Here is a 24,385-nt window from a genome sequence, read left to right as displayed (position 1 = left end):
TTATATGTTAAGCTATGTTCAGGCATCGCAAACCCGATGGCACTTGGGCCAGATGCGTAGCTCGAATTACAAACTTCTCTCAAGAATCAACATTGTTAACAAAAGTAAACGCTAAAAAGACTCTTGCTTTGCAAACTGGCTGCTCTTGAAATCTAAAAAGGTCACTATGATGCTAAAATTGAAGTAGGTTTCCAATTTTCTGAGTAAAAATACAAGTTGAATTCAGCGCCAAGTCTTTTGTTCCTTCTCAAAATTTGATCAATTGACGAAAAGAATATGCACGTTCAGAATTATTTTGATCAAAATGAACACGTTTCGTATAGAATTTGGTCTTTGTATATAAAAATGAAAAATTTCTGCTTGTTTTTTGCTGTAAATTTGACCGCCAATTTTAGTGCAAAATTCTAATTGAAATAATTAGGCCGGCGAAAGATAAAGATAAAATCTATAAAGAGGCGTGTTTTATTCTGTAAAACTATATTTTGAGCAGTTACTGTCTCTTGTCAATGATAGTATGCCGGATGCAGATTAACCTAAATTTTGAAAAACTGATTTTTATGATGCCTAGAAATACTGGAAAAATTTTCTGGAAAAATGTAGCTGGTTTCATGAAATATCACACAAGATCATAGTTGCTCACTAAAATCATCAGTTCTGTCAGTGTTCATGTCATGTGTGTAATGGGATCACAAAGTTATGCAACGCAAATCTTTTTCTTGATTCTAAAAAAACGATTTACTTTAATAGAAATTGGAAGGTAGTTCAATGTGGATAATTACTGCATTCAGTTTTTTTTAAAAAAATTTTTAGCTTCTTCAATTTTAATGAATTAGCAGCATTTTTGTTTAGTTTGCCATAAGTGTTAAAAAATTTAGCTTCTTCAAATTTAATGAATTAGAAGCATTTTTTTAGGTTGCCATAAGTGTGAAACGCAAGTCCAACTGAGTACATCGGAAGTAAAACTAAGTAGCACAATTTTGTAACTGTTGATTTGCGACATTTCCGAGTCATTTGATTCTTTTAAAATTAATAAGGTTTTTAACCTTAAGCTAGAGTATCTTGGTTTTGATGAAAGCTCAGAAAAGTTCCTTTTCGTGTACCCAAAAGAACGGTTCGGGGTCCTTTTATGTTTAACTTGTATACTGACCTCAAGCCCTTATTTTTGTTTAATGATATGACTTCAAAAGAATACGCCAAAGACAGTCTAATGGAGAATGCAAAACTGATTTTTATGATGCCTAGAATTACTGACTTTTATGATGCCTGATTTTTATGATGCCTAGAATTACTGGAAAAATTTTCTGGAAAAATGTAGCTTGTTTCATGAAATATCACACAAGATCATAGTTGCATCAGTTCTGTCAGTGTTCATGTCATGTGAGTAATGGGATCACAAAGTTATGCAACGCAAATTTTCTCGATTCTAAAGAAAGACGATTTACTTTAATAAAAATTGGAAGGTCGTTCAATGTCGATAATTACTGAATTCAGGTTTTTTTAAAAAGATTTTTAGCTTCTTCAATTTTAATGAATTAGCAGCATTTTTGTTTAGTTTGCCATAAGTGTTAAACGGAAGTCCAAAATTTTTGAAATTATTTTAAGAAAACCATTTAATCAATCTTTTAACAACAATAAATTATTTCGTAAGTGTCATTATAGTTTTAGAAAAATATTCAACCAATTATTCCTTAGAATATTGCACTGAGTACTTCGGAAGTAAAAGTAAGAAGCACAATTTTGTAGCTGTTGATTTTCGACGTTTCCGAGTAATTTGATTCTTTTAAAATTAATAAGGTTTTAAACCTTAAGTTAGAGTATCTTGGTTTTTATGAAAGCTCAGAAAATGTTGCCTTGCGTGTACTCAAAAGAACGGTTCGGGGTCCTTTTGTGTTTAACTTGTATACTGACCTCAAGCACTTTTTTTTTGTTTAATGATATGACTTCAAAAGAATACACTAAAGACGGTCTAATGGAGAATGGAAAACTGAATCATTTTTCACACGATGCTGTGATGTTAAATTTTGATAAGTTTTTGAATGAATGTCATAAAATTGCAAAAAAGCAACAAATTGATGTATCTTAAATTGATATATCTTAAATTTAAATTGATATATCTAAGTTAACATAAACAACCTGCACTTCATCAACCAGCTCTTCTTAAACCAAATTTTTTCTATTTGTTAAATGCAGAAAATCATCCAGAGAATAAATTCTCATAAACTCAACTACGATAATCGAAAAATTGGAAATGAAACCTATAAGGGTCAATTTGACAGTAAATTGATTCTGCTATAAAAATTGAGACACTAACTGAAAGAAATGGCTCTAAGAGATAAAACGATATGCTGTACGCTGTTATAGTCCGCATTCCCTATCTAATTTTTATAGTGCCTCTATGTTGAGACCTTCCCCAACTCTACCCTCGACTCCGTATTTTTAGAGAGCGGCTTATTTGGTCGTTAACAGCAACATTTTTTCTGAATAGTCGATAAATCCAAAAATGCTGCGAAATTTCAGTTTCAACAAGTATTTAAAAATGAGACAGCGAAAAGTTATAGAAGACGTATGGCATGATTTTGGTTTGAACCGTTAAATAGTACGTTTGACGGTTTGTAGCTTTTATTTTGTTAAAAAATACAGATAGCAAAACTTCTTTATTATTTTCGATTTTAAGGAAAACGGCTAAACAAAGTTTTCTTGCTTTAAAAATAGCAATACCGCATTGCTTTGTTATTATAAAGGGCAACAAAACAACGATATCATCCAAAAACAATTTTAGTCTTGGCTCTATCTAGAAACTTCCAAAAATTCAAAGATACTGAGGGTTTTTATGCGTACAAAAATAAAATATTCTGCACTACAGTTTAAATCTTTTTACTTTGACTCATTTCAAAGGAGATCAACATTTTTTATTGTAATTATAATTTTTGTTTAACTTTTTCTTGAATAACTACCCGGGTCGCCATTTCCTAGAAGTCATACAAGGATCATGTTTGATGTGATGCAAATCATAACGTATTTCCTAGTATTGTCCTTTAAAAAGTTATACATGATCCTTCTATGAAATCTATGGAATCATACATGATCGTTGTGTCTCAAAAATAATTTAGTTATATTCTGTTTCAGACCCTGATGACGTTTCTTATCTCTGGCAAGGTGAGTCAATCTGAACATGTAAAAATCGAATATACACCTTCGAGCAGTTCCAAATTAACATTATTGGCAGGATCTGATCAGAGAACTTGAAAAGCACAACCTGGACAAAGTATTGGAACCCGGAGGGATGTTTAATACTACATCTGTACCTGCATTGACTCCTGAGACCAAAAAGGCTCTTGACAACTCCCAGTTTGATATGGTATCTTTCGTGGAGGGACTTTCGGAAGCTAACTCAACAGTGGATCTCAGTAACGCTCTAATGCCGAATGGCAGCTGGACTCCGTGCCCAGATCCGAAATCGGGCAAGAAAGAATTCCCTCCCTATGTTGGTTTACCAGACAATTGCGACAAATTGAAGGTATATGAAATTCATAAAATTTTACTTCGGAAGGCAGCAGTAAAATTATATTTTAGGCATCAACGGACTTCTGTGCCTGGCATTTTTGTGAGAAATTAATGATTCAAAAAATGGCAAGGTTGGTTATCTGAGTTTCCAATAAAGTGCCAATACATCCGTCAATTCTCGGAGGAAAACAGAAGTTGAGTGTTTCACGCCGGTTGAAAACTTGCCGTTCTTTGAGACATATTTTGTAAGCTAGAGATTTGTAAAAAAGCAAGCAGCGTTTTTACTTTGAAAAAATTAACGAGGCAAACAAAATAATTGTTAACTTTATTGAAACATTATATGTTTACAAAATGGTAGTTGGTAGTGGGTTGTTAGTATTGGCTAAATAAATTATTCGTACACAAATTTGCGACTCCAGGTCTTAAGAACAAAAGAAAAACAAAATTTGAAACACTAAAACAAGAAAGGTCTGAAGTGTCGATCGAAGAGGATTGTTTACTTGAGAAATGGGTAGGTAAATTTTTCACAAAACTAAAAAAAATGCGGATCGGAAGTTGCAGTAATAAAAAATAACTGTTTTGATGTTGATACAGCATATTGATGTCCCGAGATAAATTCGGAGTTACCATTATTAATTGCTCCCAAACGAAGTTCGTAGCAATTATATTAGTCCTTTTGGTCTATTTTATGCAATTTTTTGCTTGACCGATTTTCGGTCTGACCCATTTGACTATTTGTCCACAAAAACGGGATAAACAAGTAGAGCCCAGAGGTCATTAAGTTCTCTTAGAGCTTTTCAGCTCACTAGTCTCCAAGTATGCGATTCACGCGATGTACAAAACTGATTTGGAGACTGATACTTATGGTTTGAAGGGCGAAGACCCCCCAAAACAAACCAAACATACCCCCCCCCCCAACCAGTCCCCGCCTCTGCACATCGGTCAGGCCGTAAGGGTCCCGTTTAGCCAAAAAACACCTCCCACCGTCCGTTACCATCCCCCCTCACTGTTGCCCCGACCCCAGCCCCCATCAGCTCTCTTTCCCCTCCCCTGATGACCCCACCCCCGCTGCGCTCACCACACGCCCCTTCAATTAAGCCAAAGCTAGCCTCACTAAACTGTGGCTAGCTAATGACAAAGCCAACTGCTCCTAGTTGGAGAGCAATTCACCCGACGATAGTCGGTTATAAAACCACAAAACGCGACAAAACGTAGACAAATCGTTTTTTCTTTTTGCTGAACTCACTCATTTGAAACAATCATCTATATAGATCTTAGTATAGCGTGAGGCTTGTTGTTTCCAAGATTGGATTGGTATTTTTTTTTGTGCCATCACCTGTTAAGTGTTTTTTCGCAAACAATATGGCTTGCAGATGTCTCTGCCTAGCTCTGAATATTCCAACATACCTCCCAAGGTTGCACGTTATATGCATTGGAGAAAATTGCTTGTACTGTTTGTACCAAAAAAAATTCCGCCTTTTTTTCTAAAGAACAAATTGTCGAGAGATAAGTGTAGTATAATCTGAAAAACAAAGAATTGCCATACAAACACACACACATACACACACAGCACCCATTATACAAACAAACACCAACATACAAATACAAAGCGCAACACCAAAAAAGCCTTTTATTTTTTGTTTTTGTCAATTGGTCACTATTCAAGCTTCGTCACGGCTCATTTAGGTCTTCTCTGTTTTTTTTTCTATAAAACTGGGTTTGAATTTTCTAAGGCAATTTCATCTGTAATTGTAATTGACACTTAGTTTTGAAACGTATTTTAAAAAAAATTGTTTCGGTTATTTTTATTTTTGATATTTTATAAGCAAAACGTGACAATTGAAAATTTTGATTCTGCTAGAGGTGTCATCAGCGACATTTAAATACAGAGTTTTGACAATAGACAGATTTGAGCGCAACAGTTTTTGCGCTCTGCTGCTTCTATTTGTATCTAACATTTATCCGTGTCTAACATTTGAATGAACTCTCTCTCTCAAATTTACTATCCTTTCCCCCCTCTCATACATTCAAAGCACTCACATAAAACAATGGACACCCTTGAATACACGAATACAAGCACGAGCACACTTACACACAAACACATGCACAGACATAAAAACCTCAACACCAAATAATCTTATAAATGTTCCCTTTGGCATGTAATCATTCTCAAAGTTAATTAACAATATTATATGGCTTGCTATCTTTTTTGGGAAAAATAGGCATGGACTTTTTTAGGCAAGTGCATAAGTAATCGTTGAATTGACAGTAAAATCCGAAATGAACTTTTTGAAGTATTCAATTTTTTTGTCATTTTGACGTTTCATGAGCAGAAGGGCAAAGCTTGTTATCAACAAAAGTAAAAATGCACACAACCCTGGCAATCGACATAGTTAAATCAACAAATTGTAGCAAGTTTGCTCTCTGCCTTTATTTTTGTCTAACGTTTGAAGGTACAATTTCTCTGACACTAACTCTATTTTCTCTCTTTCTCTCTCATAAAACACATACCACGTACATTGATAGAACCGTGCCCATGCATACCTTAACATACACAAAAATGTAAATCCCAAGACCCCAAAAAATAAATTTGAAATTTTTTTCTTTTTTCACTTGATTTTCACAAAAACGGCTGCCAGTCTTCATTTGTATCTGGAATTTTTTTTTGTGAAAAACTAGGTGTAGACTTTTACTAGGTGTAGGCATTTGTGTCTCAGTAGTCACATAATTGACACTATTATCGGAAAGGCACTTTGAATTTCTTTTGAAATGTTGTTGTTTTTTTGATGTTTCATGAGCACAATCAGCCCATTCGTTTTCTTTTAAGACTTATGCAGACTTTTAAAGGATTTGATAAACGCAGTTTTGGTTCTGATTTGTTTTGGACACACAATTTTAGCAAAACTTGTTTAATGAAAAAATTTGTAAACTTTTCAATACTTCTGACTGTTTCTGCACTCTGCCTCTAGCTGTTTTTAGAATGTAAAGGAAAGTTAAAGCTTTTCGTAAAGTCTCTCATTTATTAGTTTTGGGGAGCTTCGGTTATCAGCAAACTCATTGTTTGGCCTTCTTCCTTTTTTGAGTAAGAGTATTTTTAAAGAAAAAAAGTTTTTTTTTGAGAATTGAAGAAAGGAAATTTTTTTTTAAATAATAAATTTTTCGTTTTCGTTAGTTTTGCAATAAATGACGGATTTAGTTTTCAATTTAACAGAAGCTCCCAAAGAGTGGAAAAGGTCAGTCCAAAGAGCAATTTCAAAATACAGAGAACTAAAACATTATTTTCTGTTGCCCAAAACAAATTGTGAACATGAAAAAGATTTTCAACCTGATAAACCATATACCCTCCAACTTTCATCTGTACTTTTTTATTAGAGAAGAATAGTTTGGGCAATCGGCTCTGAGAAAATATTTTATTTCATTTTTTTACGTTTCAAAGGTTTTGAAAATAATAAAACGTTTTATTCTGATTACAATATAAATTTTTGCAAGAAGAACTCTAGATTTTAGAAAAAATGCATTTTCTTTTTTAATTTAATTTTTTTAAAGTTGATTTTGGTTGTTTTGAGAGCTCTAAATTACCTGAAGTCGTCTGTTGCCCGATAATCTTTTTGATACACAAAAAAATTGGTTGGGGTTATAGTTTTTAACTAGCAGAAAACAGCGACGAATAGAATTATTTTTAAAAAAGTTTTCGAAAAAAACGAAGTTTTTTTGGTCATATAATTTAATTTAGTGCTTTTTAGGCTTGAAACTGTAATGCGATTGCTCTTTTTCCTTCTAAAATTTCTGAGTTCCCCTTTTTTCAACTTTCTGATACATTTTTTTATGAAAATCAAAACTGGATCCTGAGGGCTACAAACTTGTGTTCTTCGTTTTTCTCTACGATTCGTGAACAAAGCTCAAAATTCGACTGAAGAAAAAAGCCCGCCTCGCATATATTTTCCCCCTTTTTTGAAAAAAATGATGAACAGCAATGAAACCGCAAAGTGAGTTATGTATACTCACCTATTTTTTCTAGTAGAAAAGATCATAACTTGTCGTGGGAATGTACTCTAAGTAGAATAGTTTTGGTTAGAAACATTGTTTTATTCTTGGTATGATTTAATTAGACTTAGAAAATTTAATACATTAATATCACATAAAACAATGGACACCCTTGAATACACGAATACAAGCACGAGCACACTTACACACAAACACATGCACAGACATAAAAACCTCAACACCAAATAATCTTATAAATGTTCCCTTTGGCATGTAATCATTCTCAAAGTTAATTAACAATATTATATGGCTTGCTATCTTTTTTGGGAAAAATAGGCATGGACTTTTTTAGGCAAGTGCATAAGTAATCGTTGAATTGACAGTAAAATCCGAAATGAACTTTTTGAAGTATTCAATTTTTTTTGTCATTTTGACGTTTCATGAGCAGAAGGGCAAAGCTTGTTATCAACAAAAGTAAAAATGCACACAACCCTGGCAATCGACATAGTTAAATCAACAAATTGTAGCAAGTTTGCTCTCTGCCTTTATTTTTGTCTAACGTTTGAAGGTACAATTTCTCTGACACTAACTCTATTTTCTCTCTTTCTCTCTCATAAAACACATACCACGTACATTGATAGAACCGTGCCCATGCATACCTTAACATACACAAAAATGTAAATCCCAAGACCCCAAAAAATAAATTTGAAATTTTTTTCTTTTTTCACTTGATTTTCACAAAAACGGCTGCCAGTCTTCATTTGTATCTGGAATTTTTTTTTGTGAAAAACTAGGTGTAGACTTTTACTAGGTGTAGGCATTTGTGTCTCAGTAGTCACATAATTGACACTATTATCGGAAAGGCACTTTGAATTTCTTTTGAAATGTTGTTGTTTTTTTGATGTTTCATGAGCACAATCAGCCCATTCGTTTTCTTTTAAGACTTATGCAGACTTTTAAAGGATTTGATAAACGCAGTTTTGGTTCTGATTTGTTTTGGACACACAATTTTAGCAAAACTTGTTTAATGAAAAAATTTGTAAACTTTTCAATACTTCTGACTGTTTCTGCACTCTGCCTCTAGCTGTTTTTAGAATGTAAAGGAAAGTTAAAGCTTTTCGTAAAGTCTCTCATTTATTAGTTTTGGGGAGCTTCGGTTATCAGCAAACTCATTGTTTGGCCTTCTTCCTTTTTTGAGTAAGAGTATTTTTAAAGAAAAAAAGTTTTTTTTTGAGAATTGAAGAAAGGAAATTTTTTTTTAAATAATAAATTTTTCGTTTTCGTTAGTTTTGCAATAAATGACGGATTTAGTTTTCAATTTAACAGAAGCTCCCAAAGAGTGGAAAAGGTCAGTCCAAAGAGCAATTTCAAAATACAGAGAACTAAAACATTATTTTCTGTTGCCCAAAACAAATTGTGAACATGAAAAAGATTTTCAACCTGATAAACCATATACCCTCCAACTTTCATCTGTACTTTTTTATTAGAGAAGAATAGTTTGAGCAATCGGCTCTGAGAAAATATTTTATTTCAATTTTTTTACGTTTCAAAGGTTTTGAAAATAATAAAACGTTTTATTCTGATTACAATATAAATTTTTGCAAGAAGAACTCTAGATTTTAGAAAAAATGCATTTTCTTTTTTAATTTAATTTTTTTAAAGTTGATTTTGGCTGTTTTGAGAGCTCTAAATTACCTGAAGTCGTCTGTTGCCCGATAATCTTTTTGATACACAAAAAAATTGGTTGGGGTTATAGTTTTTAACTAGCAGAAAACAGCGACGAATAGAATTATTTTTAAAAAAGTTTTCGAAAAAAAACGAAGTTTTTTTGGTCATATAATTTAATTTAGTGCTTTTTAGGCTTGAAACTGTAATGCGATTGCTCTTTTTCCTTCTAAAATTTCTGAGTTCCCCTTTTTTCAACTTTCTGATACATTTTTTTATGAAAATCAAAACTGGATCCTGAGGGCTACAAACTTGTGTTCTTCGTTTTTCTCTACGATTCGTGAACAAAGCTCAAAATTCGACTGAAGAAAAAAGCCAGCCTCGCATATATTTTCCCCCTTTTTTGAAAAAAATGATGAACAGCAATGAAACCGCAAAGTGAGTTATGTATACTCACCTATTTTTTCTAGTAGAAAAGATCATAACTTGTCGTGGGAATGTACTCTAAGTAGAATAGTTTTGGTTAGAAACATTGTTTTATTCTTGGTATGATTTAATTAGACTTAGAAAATTTAATACATTTTTGTATACCTGGAAATTATTTAACCTAAAATGCCTGTGTTCTAGACCTGCTAAGTTTCTTTTTTTAAGTCCTTTTGTCTTTCAAACCATAAGCATAAGTCTCCAGAACAGTTTCTGTGAATTGCAAACTTGGCGACTATTAAGCTAGTCAGTCCAGTTCTTTTGTTTTTCTTTTTGTTATTTTTTATAAATATTAATCACGATGTGGAGTTCTTTTTTGCCAGTTGTAGAGTTTTGCTGACTGGTGGGAACTGTAAATACTTTTTTGAAACGTTTGTATATTTATTAGAAGTAACTTCTTTGACTTTCGGACAAAATAGAGAAATTCATTTGGATTTCAGAGACTCAATTTTTCATTGCTTTTCTTTGCTTGTTCTTGTTTTCACGTTCCATTTTAAAGGCAAAAAATAATCTCTTTGTGCATTTTAGTATGCCGTTTTTGTTTATCGAATTAATGCACGATAACACATTCCGTTTAAAAAGTTTTTTCCATTATTTTTAAACTTTTGGATCAAAATTTACTGTTTCTGAAAACCACTAGAATCAAAACTCAATTTTGCATTTCTTTCTGACTTCTATTAGTTTGGCTGACGTTCATTGAATTTTTGAATTCTCCAACAATGTTTCCAATTTCAATGTATGAAGTTTTTCGTTTTCAATTAAAGAACGGAGGCGTTTTATAAAAAGTGTTGTCGTAAGTTTTTTTGTAACTAAGGTGTGGTGCAATTGTCTTCATTTTGTTTGAAGACGAGACAAAGCAGTCAGAATTTTCTTCAAGTATCTTTCCGCAATCAAGTTTTCAGAGATCAGAATCTTTTGAGATTTTGTTCTACTGTTTAAATTGTTTCTTAACTCTGCAATTTGTGGGACTATGACATTATAATAGTAATATCAATCTTTTAACCTCTTTATGATGAAAGTTACGAAAAGCAGGACTAGTTAAATGAAGGTCAAGAGAGGTACCAAGTACTAATGAAAGAACCTTCTCTGCAACGCACAAAATAATTTGAATCTTGTTATGTTTCATTCTTGCATGTCAAAACCTGATTTTTGTGCCCTTTTCACGGCTGCAACTCAAAAACGTTTTTTTAAAGCTAGTGAACTTTTCAAATGATTTTTTTTCAACTGCAATACAATGCAATTGCAATTTTGTCAATTGGCGTTGAAAATTTTCAAAATGCTCTGTGGTATAAACCGATACCACAAATTTTTACGACTTACATTTCAAAAAATTGTGAAAAACTCCAGGAGTGATTCCGAAATTGTCTCCACCTTCGCAACGTTTTTCGCTGATGCGAGTTCATCCGACTTAGGAAAAGCCACAAAAAACACCCTCCATATGACTATCGACTTGTTGAGGATGCTATGGGATGCCGGCAATGAGACGGGAAGCATGCGTTAGCTCTAAACTTCAAACATCGTATCTTTTGTTTACATATATATTGAAAATAAATCAAATTTTTGTCAAGTATCTTTCCTCAATAGGGTTTTTCAGAGATAATCAGAACAGTTTGAGATTTTTTTTCTGCTTAATTTGTCTCTTAACTCTGAAATTTGTAGGACTATGGCATTATAGTAGTAATATCAATCTTCTAACCTCCTTTATGATGAAAGTTTTGAGAAGCAAGAGTAGCTAAATGAACGTCTAGAGACGTGCCAAATGAGAATGAGAGAATTTTTCTGCAACGCACGCAATCATTTGAATCTTTTTGTTTTTTAATAGCCGCCGTCAGCCTCTCAACGGCTATTATTTAGTTGCTCTCGTTTTTGTTTGCCTTACCTTTTGATCACGTTTTTCGTTTTACTTCAGCCACGATTTTCACGCTGGATTTTTGACTTACTTCACTCACTGTTTCAACTGAATGGATTTTAAATTCTTCAACATATTGAATTACGTAATGTAGTGAATGCGGTCAATGTCAAAAGAGCAAAATCAATAGAACGGGATTTACCGATAAAGCCCGGTCATTGAGTCATAGTGCATTAGGTTATCAAAGTTCATTAAAGCCATTGCTAGCTGGCATTAGAATTACGCTGAATAGCGTTCAGTTTAGAAGTTGAATTAAGTGTATCTTTAGAATCTAATCAAATATACAGAATTTGCACACCAAATAAAAAAATGACACTTCTATTCTATCAATTTCTATCTCTTTTTTGTTTTTCTGTTTCAATCCCTATGTGCGTCAAGCGGGTCAGCGGTGGCTATTTCCGGCAATTTGCCGGCTATGTTTATTCTCGCCTGTCAAAAACTTGATTTTTATTATGCCCTGCAGGGCTGCTCCTCAAAAATGTTTTTCAGAGCTAGTAAACAATTCAAGTGTTTTTTTTTAATTGCAATATACCGCCTTTGCAATTTTTTCAATTGCATTTGAACACTTTTAAATACTCTTTGCTATAAGCGGATACCACAAATTTTTACGACATACGTTTTGAAAATTTTTTTACGCGTCCAGTGAAATATTACAATAACTTTTTGCCTGCTGGGGAGTCTTGAGACTAGGAATCCCCTGCAATTTCCGGTCAAATTAATCATGGACTGAAGAATTGTGAAACCATTCCGTGCAGTTACCGCTTCAAAGCGCTCAGGGCAAAAGTCTCAACTTTTGGCGGTTAATACCACCGACATCTAGACGGTGTGTCAATTTGAATTTAGGTTTCTGAAGAGGTCTGCAAACTTCCCCAAGATGACCAGACAAAACTATACGAACCCACAAACAAATTTCTGAAAGACTCCATGAATGATCCGGAAACTGTCTCCACCTTCGCAACGTTCTTCGCAGATGCCAGCTCTCCTGATTTGAGAGAAGCCACAGACAACACCCTCAATATGACTGTTGATTTATTGAGGTTGCTACGGGATACGGGCAATGAGACGGGAAACATGCGTTAGTACTAAATTTGAAACAAGGTATCTTTTTTAATAACCGCGAAGCGATAGCGGCTATTATTGGGGATATCGTGGTTTCGGTTTCTTACAATTCAAAGAATTTGAATTGTTTTGAAGAGCTGTTCACACGTTTTCGTTGTTGGGGAGCTGTTCACACGAAGATCTTTTCACACGTTTTCGTGATTTTTGAAGTCAAATCGGAGTAGTGATGTTGGTCACGCCGAAACAGGAAGTGGAGCGAAAAAGCGAGTGGTTTTGCGGCGTAAAATTTTTTCGCTCTAATTTAAAAGTAGGGTGAGGAAACGGTGTTTGAAAAAAAATTCGCTCTCTCGCTAGTGCGGAAAAAAAATTCGCTCTCTCGCTAGTTTTTTGTTCACATGCTGCAATTTCATTTGGATTTTTAAAGCGGTTTTCAATTTTTTCGGTTTTTTTAAAAAATTTTTTGGATAGGATTTTTCTCTTAATGTTTTTCACAATCCATTCATAGTTCGTTCTAGGCCTGGTTTTTTGTTTGAATCAGATTTCCTTCTCTCGCCAGTGGTTTTTTGTTCACATGCGGCATTTTGACATTGGTTTTCTGTTTTGGAGCGCTGTATTTTTTAAGGTCTGTTCACGCGTTTTCATGATTTTTGAAGTCAAATTTGGGCAGTGATTTTTGTCACGCCGAAACAGGAAGTGGAGCGAAAAAGCCAGTGGTTTTGCGGCTTAAAGTTTTTGTTGCTCTAATTTTAAAGTAGATTGAGTAAATGGTGTTTGATCAAAAATTCCCTTTCTCGCTTGTGGTTTTTCTTCGCATGCGGCAATTTCACTTTGGTTTTAACTGTTTTTTAGTTTTTGGACCGGATTTTATTCTAAATGCTTTTTTGCAATCTATTCATAGTTCGTTCTAGAACTAGATTTATGTTTGAACCAAATTTCCATTTCTCGCTAGTTGTTTTTTTTTGTTCACATGCGGCCTTTTGACATTGATTTACTGTTTTTTTAAAAAATTTTATGTGATTTTTTTTTTGGATATGGTTTTTCCGAATTCAGCCATCATCCGTACTTGATCTAGTTTTTTGTTTAGTCAATGAAGATTTTTTGAATTGTACAACAGGACTTGTCCTGCTACGTTTTATAATTCGTCGTCCCCATCGATCATTCTTGCGACCTGATTTCTTAGAATTGACTTTTTCAATGTCTTCAATGACTTTTATTGCTGTGCAGTTAAAATTAGTGACGTTATTTCTGTTTTATTTTAATTGAGTGACTAACTAACTCATTCAAAAATGACTTCTGAACTCACTTATGGAACTTTAAACTTTATGAACATTTACTAGTTAAAGATCAATAGTGTGCATCTAAGTATTGCCAAACTTATATGCCCTAATTCTTGAGCACTAGTCTTGAGTTTTTGATTTTGGTTATCATTTTTGAAAAAGCAACGCTCTTTTTGGGCTTTTTCTTGAATTGACTGTCCGAATCTAACCCAAAAAGTCTATTGGTCTATTAAAGGACTGGTGGTCGATCTGTCTATCTTATTTTTTTAGTTGTTTCGATTCATTGAAGGCCACAAGCGTCTATTGTGGCTATTTTGCGACAATCTCCTGGCTGTGTTGACCATTTGTACTGAAAATAAATCGAATTGAAATGTGATAAAAATTGAGAGTCATTCCATTATTGCTATACGTGAGCCAATAAAATATGCATCCCTTTTATTCTTATTTCCGTTTTTATCTTAGTGTTTTAAGCTCATAGTTTTCAATAATGGATTTATTATATACTCTGAAGTTATAGAAACTGCGGGTAATTAACGGTGAGATTGAAAAACAAGTGCCTAATTAAAAACTTTTTGCCTGACTTTAGTTCAGTTTGTCCAACATTTTGCGTGAAATCGTTTTGACTTATCTAGGCTAGTTTCTGTCTTCTCTCAATCTGCTGAAAGTGTTTTTAGACAGCAGTTGCTCAGCAAAGCAATTCAAAATGAACCCAGTTAGTATCAAATAAGGAAATCAGAAATAGAAAATGGATAAACCCATGAAGCCCATTTTTAGATGCCTGTTACTCGAACTTTGTTCTTATTTACCATCTCTAATGCTTATTGGTATTGATACTAGCCCCTGTGCCGTCTCACTGTATGTTCAGCTGCAAAATGACATCAAAAAAGTTCGCACTTTAGAATTGTTTGTACAAAATCATTTTTTCACTAGTTTTTTCTCTTTCAATCCCAATCTTGGTTATGGAAATCAACGGCGGCTATTTTCGGGCAATCTGCCGGGTATGTTTGTCGTCGTCTGTAAAACGAGTCAAATGATTTGAATAAGGTGAACTTCAAATTAGAATTCAAACTGAAAATATACAATTTTACGCTGGTATTATTAGACACTAATATTGCTTTCTAAAAAATGTGCCAAGGTACAAATTATGCTTTAGTGTATTTCATCTGCGGGGAGTCCAAAAAATCGTCTAAGAAAATACCCGGCGACAATTTCACAAGCTCTAAAGAGCTGGAAAATTTTTCACCGGACCCTTATGACGACGACAAAGATTTGACACAATTTTGCAATACTCTTTTCCGAAATCTTTCGTCAAAAGGACTTGCTTACAGCTATGCATGGACCATGTTTAAACCCTGGGTAGTTGGATACATTTTCTATACTCCAGAAAACGAGCAGACTAGGAAATTGATGACAGAGTTTCAGCAACTTTTCAATTCTTACAAAACTATCTCGGAACAACTGGGTTTGTTAGCCGCGTCCAGAGATGAAATTTATCACAATTTAAAGGCTCTGGGTTCTAAAAATGGTACAAATGGTACTAGTAGTATTATGCTTGCTATATTTGATTTTATTTTGGGAAATGAAACTACCAACAGCTCTGAATTTGATGGATTGTTCTTTTTCGCTTCTCAAAAGATGTTTTTTTTACTATAACATATTGTGCATTATAAGGACCCAGTTGGCCCTTCATGCAAAATTGTCATGAATACTAGGCCATTTATAATTTTCAGAAGTCATAATAACTCACTTGATTTTCTGAAGTCATTATGGTTCATATATTATTCGAAGATATATTATGTCGAATATGAGGTGTATGAGTACGCGTTTCTTTTTGACTCGATTTCTCGAACGAATTTCGAAGCTTTAGCAAGTAATGAATCATTGTCATGCACAGAGAAGGATAAGTTACAATGAAATCGGCTGGTAGAGAAAACAGATGAATTTAAAACTTCTGAAATAGGAGAAATTTTGTATCAATTCATTTAAAAGAAATGAGAAAATGATTCGCAGTCTTGTTCACGGTGAAGAGATATCATTTTTTCCAATAATAGATCATTCAAGATTTGCAGCATTTGGTTAGCACTCAGGGGTCTAAGACCTAATCGGGTCAACTGTATCAACTACTCGGACCCAATTGCATCAACTACAGCACTGCAGTGTGTATTACAATGTGATAGGTCTGGTCTCAACGCAACCAATAGAACTGAATAGATAATCAACAAAATTGATGTTGCACGGTGCAAACATTTCGGCGGTTTCAACAGCCTAACAAATATTGTCACCAGATCAAATATCATAGTGGAAATCAAATAAATGTGATTGGCTCACTTGGCCTGCCGGGTCGAAGCGTCGAAAAATTGTCCGAGAAACTCAACCTAAACTTTATATCGGTTGAAGAAAAAAGTACCTCAGTTGTCCAATAGAAAGCTTAATCGATATCTCAGTAGCAACGACTCACACATGCGCAGCAAAAATTAGGCAATGGGGGGGGCACGATACAAGGAAAAACTTAAAAGGCATATCTAATAAAGCAAGCGTTTAGATAGAAATGTACAACCAACGCGTTTTTCTGAAATCTGGTAGACAGAAATTGCAGATGAGCAACGTACGTCGTAGTGTCCGAGAACATCAATTAAGACAGAAGTTAAAATGACGTGTTTAGTTGGGGGCGAACTTCAATACAAACCTGTCAAAGCTATCCAATTCTGGTGTTAATGCTTTAGAAGTTCCAATGAAGAATACCACTTTTTACTGGGCCTTAAAAACGTTAACGTGCCGTATTTACAATTCTCAGAAAACTTGAAAATCGAAAGCTCCGCCAACAAAAACGAGTTTAATCAAACTTTAACTGCGATAAGTTCAGGCCCAATAGTTACTAGGCAAAATACGAAGCAAAGAAGAACAGAGAACAGTTCTCCTATTGCATTTGAGGTTTTTAAACAATGGAAACAAATCTTAGTCTCAGTTAATAGGTTCTTACTCTGACTTTCATGAAATCCTTTTTCGACTCACATTATATAAACATTTTATTCAAAAAAAAATTTGTATAATAGAGTTAACTTGTTTTATTGCTCTTGAACGAAGTTCATAGCAATTATTGTTAGCGTGTGTGTCTTTTTACGACTCGAAGAGGAGTATTGATATTTTACAGGTTTTTACAACTCGAAGAGGAGTATTGAGACTCTACAGGTTTTTACGACTCGACGAGGAGTATTGAGATTCTACAGGTTTTTTTTAGCAGAAATCAAGTTTGTTCATGACTTGAATTTTGACTTCTTTTTATTCGAGCTTTTACCACCGTTTTTGATTGTTGACTTCTGTTTTCGAACATTGGACTTTAACAATAGCTTAGTTTGTAATGTATAGCAATTGGTAACAGTCTGTAATTCAATTGAAGGTGAAGAGGACAATTTGAGAAAATTTGATCCCATTTAACTACCTACCCTGCCCCCCCAAAAAACTACCCCCCATGAACCTAGCCCCCCACGTACATACCCCCCCAACGTACCTAACCCCTCCCAACGTACCTACCTACACCCCCCCCCCCCCCACTACGTACCTACCTACACCCCCCCCCGCGCAACGTTCCTACTCGCACCCCACCTACCTACACCCCCACCACCACCTACCTTCCCCAACCTACCAACCCCCCCCCCATCACCAGCACCTACCCACACCCCTGAACTGAAAAAAAGAATTGTAACGCTTTTTATATTATATTGGTCCACTATTTTTGTTATTTCTATTGTTTTTTCGATATTCTGATTTTGTCCAAGTTAAGGTAGATATTATTTTTCACAACGATTCGAGTCGTTTTCGGTATTACCGGCTATTTTTTTTAGCAGAAAGCAAGTTTGTTCATGACTTGAATTTTGACTTCTTTCTATTCGAGCTTCTACCTCCGTTTTTGATTGTTGACATCTGTTTTCGAACATTAGACTTTAACAATAGCTTAGTTTGTAATGTATAGCAATTGGTAACAGTCTGTAATTTATGGTGAAGAGGTCAATTTGAGAAAATTTGATCCCATTTAACTACCTACCCCGCCCCGCAAAAAACTACCCACTCCCTCCCCCCCCCACGTACCTAACACACCCCAACGTACCTACCCCCCCCCCCCCCCCAACATACCTCCCCCCCCCCCCAACGTTACTACCCCCAAACCCCGACGTACCTACCTACCCCCACCTGCATACCTGCCCCCCCCCCGCAACGTACCTACCCCCTATACCTACACCCCCCACCACCGCCTACCCGCCCCCACCTATCAAACCTCCCCACCAGCACCTACCCACACCCTTGAACTGAAAAAAAGAATTAGCTTTTTTATGCTATATTGGTCTACTATTTTTGTTATTTCTAATCTTTTTTCGATATTCTGATTTTGGTTCAGGTTAGGTTTGAGATTATACTGCTCGACGATTCGAGTTGTTTCCGGTTTTCTACCGGCTATGTTTTTTATGCAGAATTTTTGCTTGACAATTTTGACTTTTCGAGTGACTTTTACGCCCTTGACTTTTTGCGATTCGCGTGATCTAAATTTCTCTCTCAATCAAAATTTCAAGCAGCTGAACTCAATTGGCGGCAATTTAATACTAAAAGTCAAATGAAAAGTGCGTCGAAACTGGTGCCATTTTTTACTTTAAATTTTAATAGTGTTATATGTTAACCTCTAATGTGGTTATTTGAAGCCCACTATTGAACTTCTTAGTCCCATTTAGGCTCCCCCTCCCTCCCTCCCTCACCCCCCCCCCCCCCCCCCCCCGACTGAAGCAGGCTGCAATTGATTAGAGCTCCCACTAGTCGTTTGAGAGCAATTCTTCCGCCGTTTAATCGGTTATGTTTTACAAAGGCTTCGATCGCAAGTAAAGCTAGTCGGCTGTACAAGAATGGAGCTTAGTTAGCTATCAAATTATCAATAAGGCAAAATTTTTTCCGGTCAGAACTTCGAAATTGGTTTTCTTGATTGTGTGTTTAGCAAAATTATAGCATAAATAATTGGTTCGCATTGCTTGTGTTTAAAAAGCTTCATTTAATTGATCGAGACACAAATATTTATTCAGCAGAGCTGATAGATAGAGTAGTCATATGAGTTCTCTTATTATAACAAATCGAACTTTTAGTAATTCAACGGTAGCATTGCGCCTGATGTACGTTTAAAAGTCAGTTGGAAAATAATTGATTGTTTGAAATTGGAATTGCTTACTTCATTCAACCAAAACATATACTTGGCCTGTAAAGCTGATGGGTAAGTTATAGGACTAATTGAGTGGCAGATGTAAAGTTCTGATAAGCTAACGGCAAAAAGTGATATCCGGGAGATTAAAACTGCAGATGCAAACTGGGCGAAGTAAAGCTTTCCTTGTCAGAAATGGAAGCGCAGCCGTTAGGTCAGGTAGGCTTGTTCTCCCGGGTTGAGGTGCCAGACGGAAGTGAATTCTGTTCAGACAATTCATCGCACACGCCCGGACCCTAGTGCCATAGTAAATCAGTGCTGAAACATAGTATTACAATTGTAAATCGTCGGCCCAGTTTTGTATCAGCGTATCCTAAGCGTATCTTCCTGCTCATGACGTGCAGTTTAAGCCGCATAGATATTTTTTTCTAAAAATATACTTAGCATTTTTGGTTTTGATTCCCATGATGTTCATAGTGAAATCATGAAAAATTGTGAAAATTATGAGAAAAATATTGAAAGTTTGGGCGATGCACTTTTTGAGCATGATGGTGACTTACAATCTTGAAACGTATAAAGATTAGCAAAAAACCCGCCAAAATTAGTAATTCCGCATGCCGAAATCAGAAAATACACGCCAAAACCAGAAAATACACGCCGAGTGCCTGGAACCTGACAAAGTTGCACCGAAATTGCAGATTTTTTGGTTTTTGTTTCAGATTGTAATGGAATTTTATAGGAATGTCTTAGTTTTAGCTCAACGCAAACGGATACAGTTCTGGACCGACGACATACAGTTGGAATACAATGTTTTAGTGTTGATATGTTATTGGACGGGGGTCCGGGTACCAATATCTGTTCAGTCTCAGTCCATATCTCAGTTTCTTTGCCCCCACCCCCCCCCCCCACAAAAACACACCACACACACACACACCACACACACATACGCGTTTGGACGGGAGGGTGAGGGGTATGTTTATCTGGCCCCGTCCAAATGAGTGTGTGTATGGTGTGTGTGTGTGTGTGTGTGTGTGTGAGGGGGGGGGGGGAGTGATGCAATTGATTCAAATGATGCAGTGAATCAGACTCAGATTCAGAGGAGAGGCTAGCTCTGGGGTATCAGACACCTCTGGGGTATCAAAAATTCTCATGATCATGCCAGAGGGCATGTCAGTTCAAGTCAAACTCCAAATACTTCAATTGTACAAATAGTTTTTAAGCATAATAGTTTCAATAATCAATCAAAAATTAACTATTATGCAGTTGGTTTCTTTCTCTAAGGAGAATTTAGTGGTGTTTTTTCTGTAACGATTTATAATTCTATGTTTTGAAATCTGATCAGAGAAAAAAGTCTGAAAAACAATTCTGAACAGTTTAAGCTAAAGTTAAGATTTTATTGCTGTTTTTACACTGAACAGACTTCGTTTTTTTGTCCGAATTTACACTTCAGAGTAAAAAGTGACATGATCGTAATATGTTCATAGTAAAAATACAGACTGAGAAATACTACGATTCAGCGCTGAGTTAGTATGTTACTATGATACGAGCGGTGTTTTTCCAGACCAAAATTACAGGGTCTGGGATTTAGTTCGACCGCACAATAGTTTCATCAGAGGTCACTTCCGAATGGCAGCTCATTCTGGGATATTTTCAGCAATGAAATTTGTCAAACGTGAATTGTCGTAGATTCTACTTTCAAGTTTCTATTTTTTAAATAAAAATTTTAAGCATCGATTGGAAAAAGAACAATCATTCCGGTGCTAAGGACTCAATTGGGAACAACTATTCAATGACACAATGGAGGCTCTCTCAACTATGTCCGATTATTCGTCTTGCTTCCTGACCACGAATAGAATCAAACCCATAGCTATAATGGCCGAGATGGAAAAGATGGCGGATAAGTTGTTGGATCAGAACAAAGTTTGGGGTGGTTTTGATTTTGGCGACTATGGAAAAGGAGGAAAGAGAAAGCGAGACTTGGGGCAATTGTTTTTCTCTTTTTCTTTCGTGTGAGCTCTTGAATTAAGTGAGTTTACATTGGATGTTTTAGTTCACGAGTTTTTAGAATTTAGTCTACCCTTTTCTATATGCGCAAAAAAGCGCATTAAGAAGACATTTTCCCATTTTTGGATTAATAATGAAAGAAAAAAAGAAAAAAGTTGATTAAACATTGTTTTGATTGTTGAAAGTGAAAAACTGTTTTCACACAGTAAAGGTTATGTGCAGGTAGAAAATGATATGTGCAGGTAGAAAAAAGGATATTGAGCAAGCTTGATCGATCTATCGTCCATTTATTAGAATGATCTTTTCTGTGTCCCACAGTTGAAGGCGGGTGCATATGATTTGCCCTAGCCTCGACCCCAATCGTAGGTAGGTGCTGTATTTCCACACGAAGATATTGACCGTTATGGCGTTTCTTCTATAACTGGGTGCGCGGGGGCGGGGGGGAACTGGTCGGAAATATAGGAAAAAGTCCATTAGTATTAAAAAGATCGAAATTGAGAAAACAATTTTGCACCAAAGCAAGCGGGCGTCTGATACGGTCCCAAAAACATTAACGTACACAATTCGATTTAAAACTGGGGACGTTCCGGACACCAGGGAAGATATTTCGCAACCATGGGTTCCGAACCCTGCCAAAGATTCCAAAACTTTGAGTTCTGGACAAGCTTTTCTAATGGAGACTCTGGAAAATGCGTTTGTACGGCTTCACATGAAAGCAAACAATTTGGACGTCAGTTATATCGGAAGTTATGTTAAAGATTTTCCTTATCCTTGTTATATATATGACAGGTTCCTGGATTATCTTAAGTACTTGTTACCCTTTTTGATGGTCCTGTCATGGGTCGCAACCGTTGCCATAGCAACCAAGACCATAGTTTACGAGAAAGAATCGCGCTTAAAAGAAACTATGAAAATTATGGGCTTGAAAAATGTTACTCACTGGTTTTCGTACTTTATATCAATATTTGTAATACTTTTTGTAACACTGATTCTGTTGTCAATTATTGTAAAATTTGGGAAAATTTTGACTTTTACCGATCTTTCGCTATTGTTGTTTTTGTATCTCGCCTACGCGATTTCGACAGTTATGTTTTGCTTTTTTATGTCTGTGTTATTCGGAAAAGCAAATTTGTCGGCTGCTGTTTCTTCTATCGTCTTTTTCATAACGTGGCTGCCATTTAGTGTATACCAGGCATATGAGTATGAAGTACCAATAGGGGCTATAATGGTCATTGCGTTATTCCCAAATTCCGCATTCTCAATTGCAATTGCAATGATGGTTGACTTTGAAAGACAAGGTAAGTTTACCCCCGTGATTAAAACTTTGGATATTTCCCATTATAGCCCCCCCCCCCCCTGAGCCACCATTATAGCTTAGCTGTCATATAACCTATAGCCCCATGCCCAATCATGGTAATTATGCCATAATGTGGGACTATTATTTTATGGGGGGGCTATAATGGGAAAGACCCAAAATTTTTGTTTACTTTTCATTGTGTGAACTGTACTTCCCCGGGACAGCGAATATTCTGACAGAAGATTGTCAGACAGAATATAATAAGATAAATATTTGTCTCACAAGATCATAGAAGGTAACCATTTCTTGCAAATTTTGTAAGATCTCATAAGATAATCATCCCGTCTCGCCCTGGGGCTTTTGAAATTGTAAAAGTTTGGGTGGTTTCATAAGAAAGAGTGACATACATTAGTTCATAATAATAAAGGTGTTAAATATCGAATGTCGAGTGTCTAATGCTTGGATGGCCATAGTCTACCAGGGTGGGGGGGGGCTTCGTAGAAAAGTAATAAATAATGTCACTTACGTGCGCGTGCTATTAACTACAATCACGCGCTATATAACAATGCATAATTTGTAGCGAGGGGACGGGATTCAAAAACGGTGCTGGGAACCTAAAAGGAAAATAACCCTCAGTGTAAATTCAACAAGGAGGCTAGGTAATGTGCGTATGCACATAATGTTCCGACCCAGCTCATCCACTTTTCTGACTTAATTGGCTACCAAATGATGAAGAGATAAAAACTTTCAAGAACATGCACATCGTTCAATGAACAACCAATGAAATACGATAATGCCATGCTAGAAGGCCGATGAAATTTGACGATAATAGGACTATTCGAAAGGATATTAATAAAAATCAAACAACAAACATCGTTTACGACCAAAACTTGATGTCTATAACAAAAAAAACTCAATAACAAAATCAAACTCGCATCAGATAAAAACAAAAATTAAAACAATTTAACCTATACTTCATTAGAAAAGATATGGGACCTGTACCCAATGCGACTGGTTAACAGGTCGACAAAAAGAGCAAATAGTCGCGAAGTTTAAAATATTTTTCCATTTTTGAAAACAATTAATCTCACAGTTGTTAATATCATTAGATATCAACTGAAATCACTAAAATGTTCGTTCATATCTACATAGGAAGCAATTGAAAAGGTCATTATCCAATGTTTGATTGCTGAAAATTTCACAGCTAATGGGATCAACGACTATTGTTATAATTTAAAAAGAAATCAAAAATCCTTTAAAATGTACAAATATATATTTAAATCTATCGTTTTGTGAAATCTCTTCGTAAGAGTAGTAAAAAAGCCAAAGACAAATGTTTGAATTTCAAATCTATAAACAGAATAAACTATAGCTCACTGGAAAAAGGTCGTGACCTATCTTTACTGAGACTGAGCAACAAATTGACCAAGAAACATTACAAAAAACGAAACACAAAAGCCCAAAATTAATTTTGAAAAAACTTAGGATTACAAAAAAAACGGTGGATTAAGTTTTGACACCTAAGAAAGCCAATTATGCCGGTTAATAGTGATACTAAGTCACGAGCCCACATAAAAAACAAATACATAAAGCAGCCAAAACTTCAAACAATTTTAGGACATGACACTGTTCAAGGCACTATTATTATAAGAGATTACCTGCACGAACTCTGAATTTTTCTTTTCCCTTCACCTTAACATCAATCAGTTTTTTTTATGAAAAGATTACTCAGACTTGACAACAGTAAGAAACCCAACAATTGAACGGTACAGAAAACTCGAAAACTTTAAAAAATTAAGTAGTCGAAACAATCAGTCACAACGCATAACCCAGCACGAAAAAACCAAGCGTTGTTTGAATTAACAAATGTAATTGAGACTCTTAATGAGTGAGATTGAGTTACATGGTGACAAAAATAAAAGCAGTAAGTAGACGGATGAGAAAAAATTTGTTTAAAATTTTAGTTTGAAAGTCATGAAATTAAACAGCTTTAGTGATATCTTTAACCATGTTAAATTATACGTCTT

General features: G+C 35.3%; 1 protein-coding gene across 1 annotated transcript in view; it reads left to right on the top strand.

Moving 5' to 3' along the window:
- The window catches only part of LOC142351708 (phospholipid-transporting ATPase ABCA1-like), an 86,669-nt gene that overhangs the window by 11,414 nt on the left and 50,870 nt on the right, over positions 1-24,385 (top strand). Inside the window, exons 4-10 of the mRNA XM_075403851.1 lie at positions 3,127-3,156; positions 3,227-3,517; positions 12,389-12,620; positions 15,035-15,518; positions 18,275-18,279; positions 20,823-21,039; positions 21,581-22,359. Of these exons, the coding sequence (XP_075259966.1) occupies positions 3,127-3,156; positions 3,227-3,517; positions 12,389-12,620; positions 15,035-15,518; positions 18,275-18,279; positions 20,823-21,039; positions 21,581-22,359 (2,038 nt within the window). The remainder of the gene's footprint in view (positions 1-3,126; positions 3,157-3,226; positions 3,518-12,388; positions 12,621-15,034; positions 15,519-18,274; positions 18,280-20,822; positions 21,040-21,580; positions 22,360-24,385) is intronic.

The sequence above is a fragment of the Convolutriloba macropyga genome, chromosome 13 (assembly GCF_964194025.1).
Source record: "Convolutriloba macropyga chromosome 13, txConMacr16.3, whole genome shotgun sequence".
NCBI classification, from domain to species: domain Eukaryota; kingdom Metazoa; phylum Xenacoelomorpha; order Acoela; family Convolutidae; genus Convolutriloba; species Convolutriloba macropyga.
This window is presented reverse-complemented; position numbering and strand designations above follow the sequence as displayed.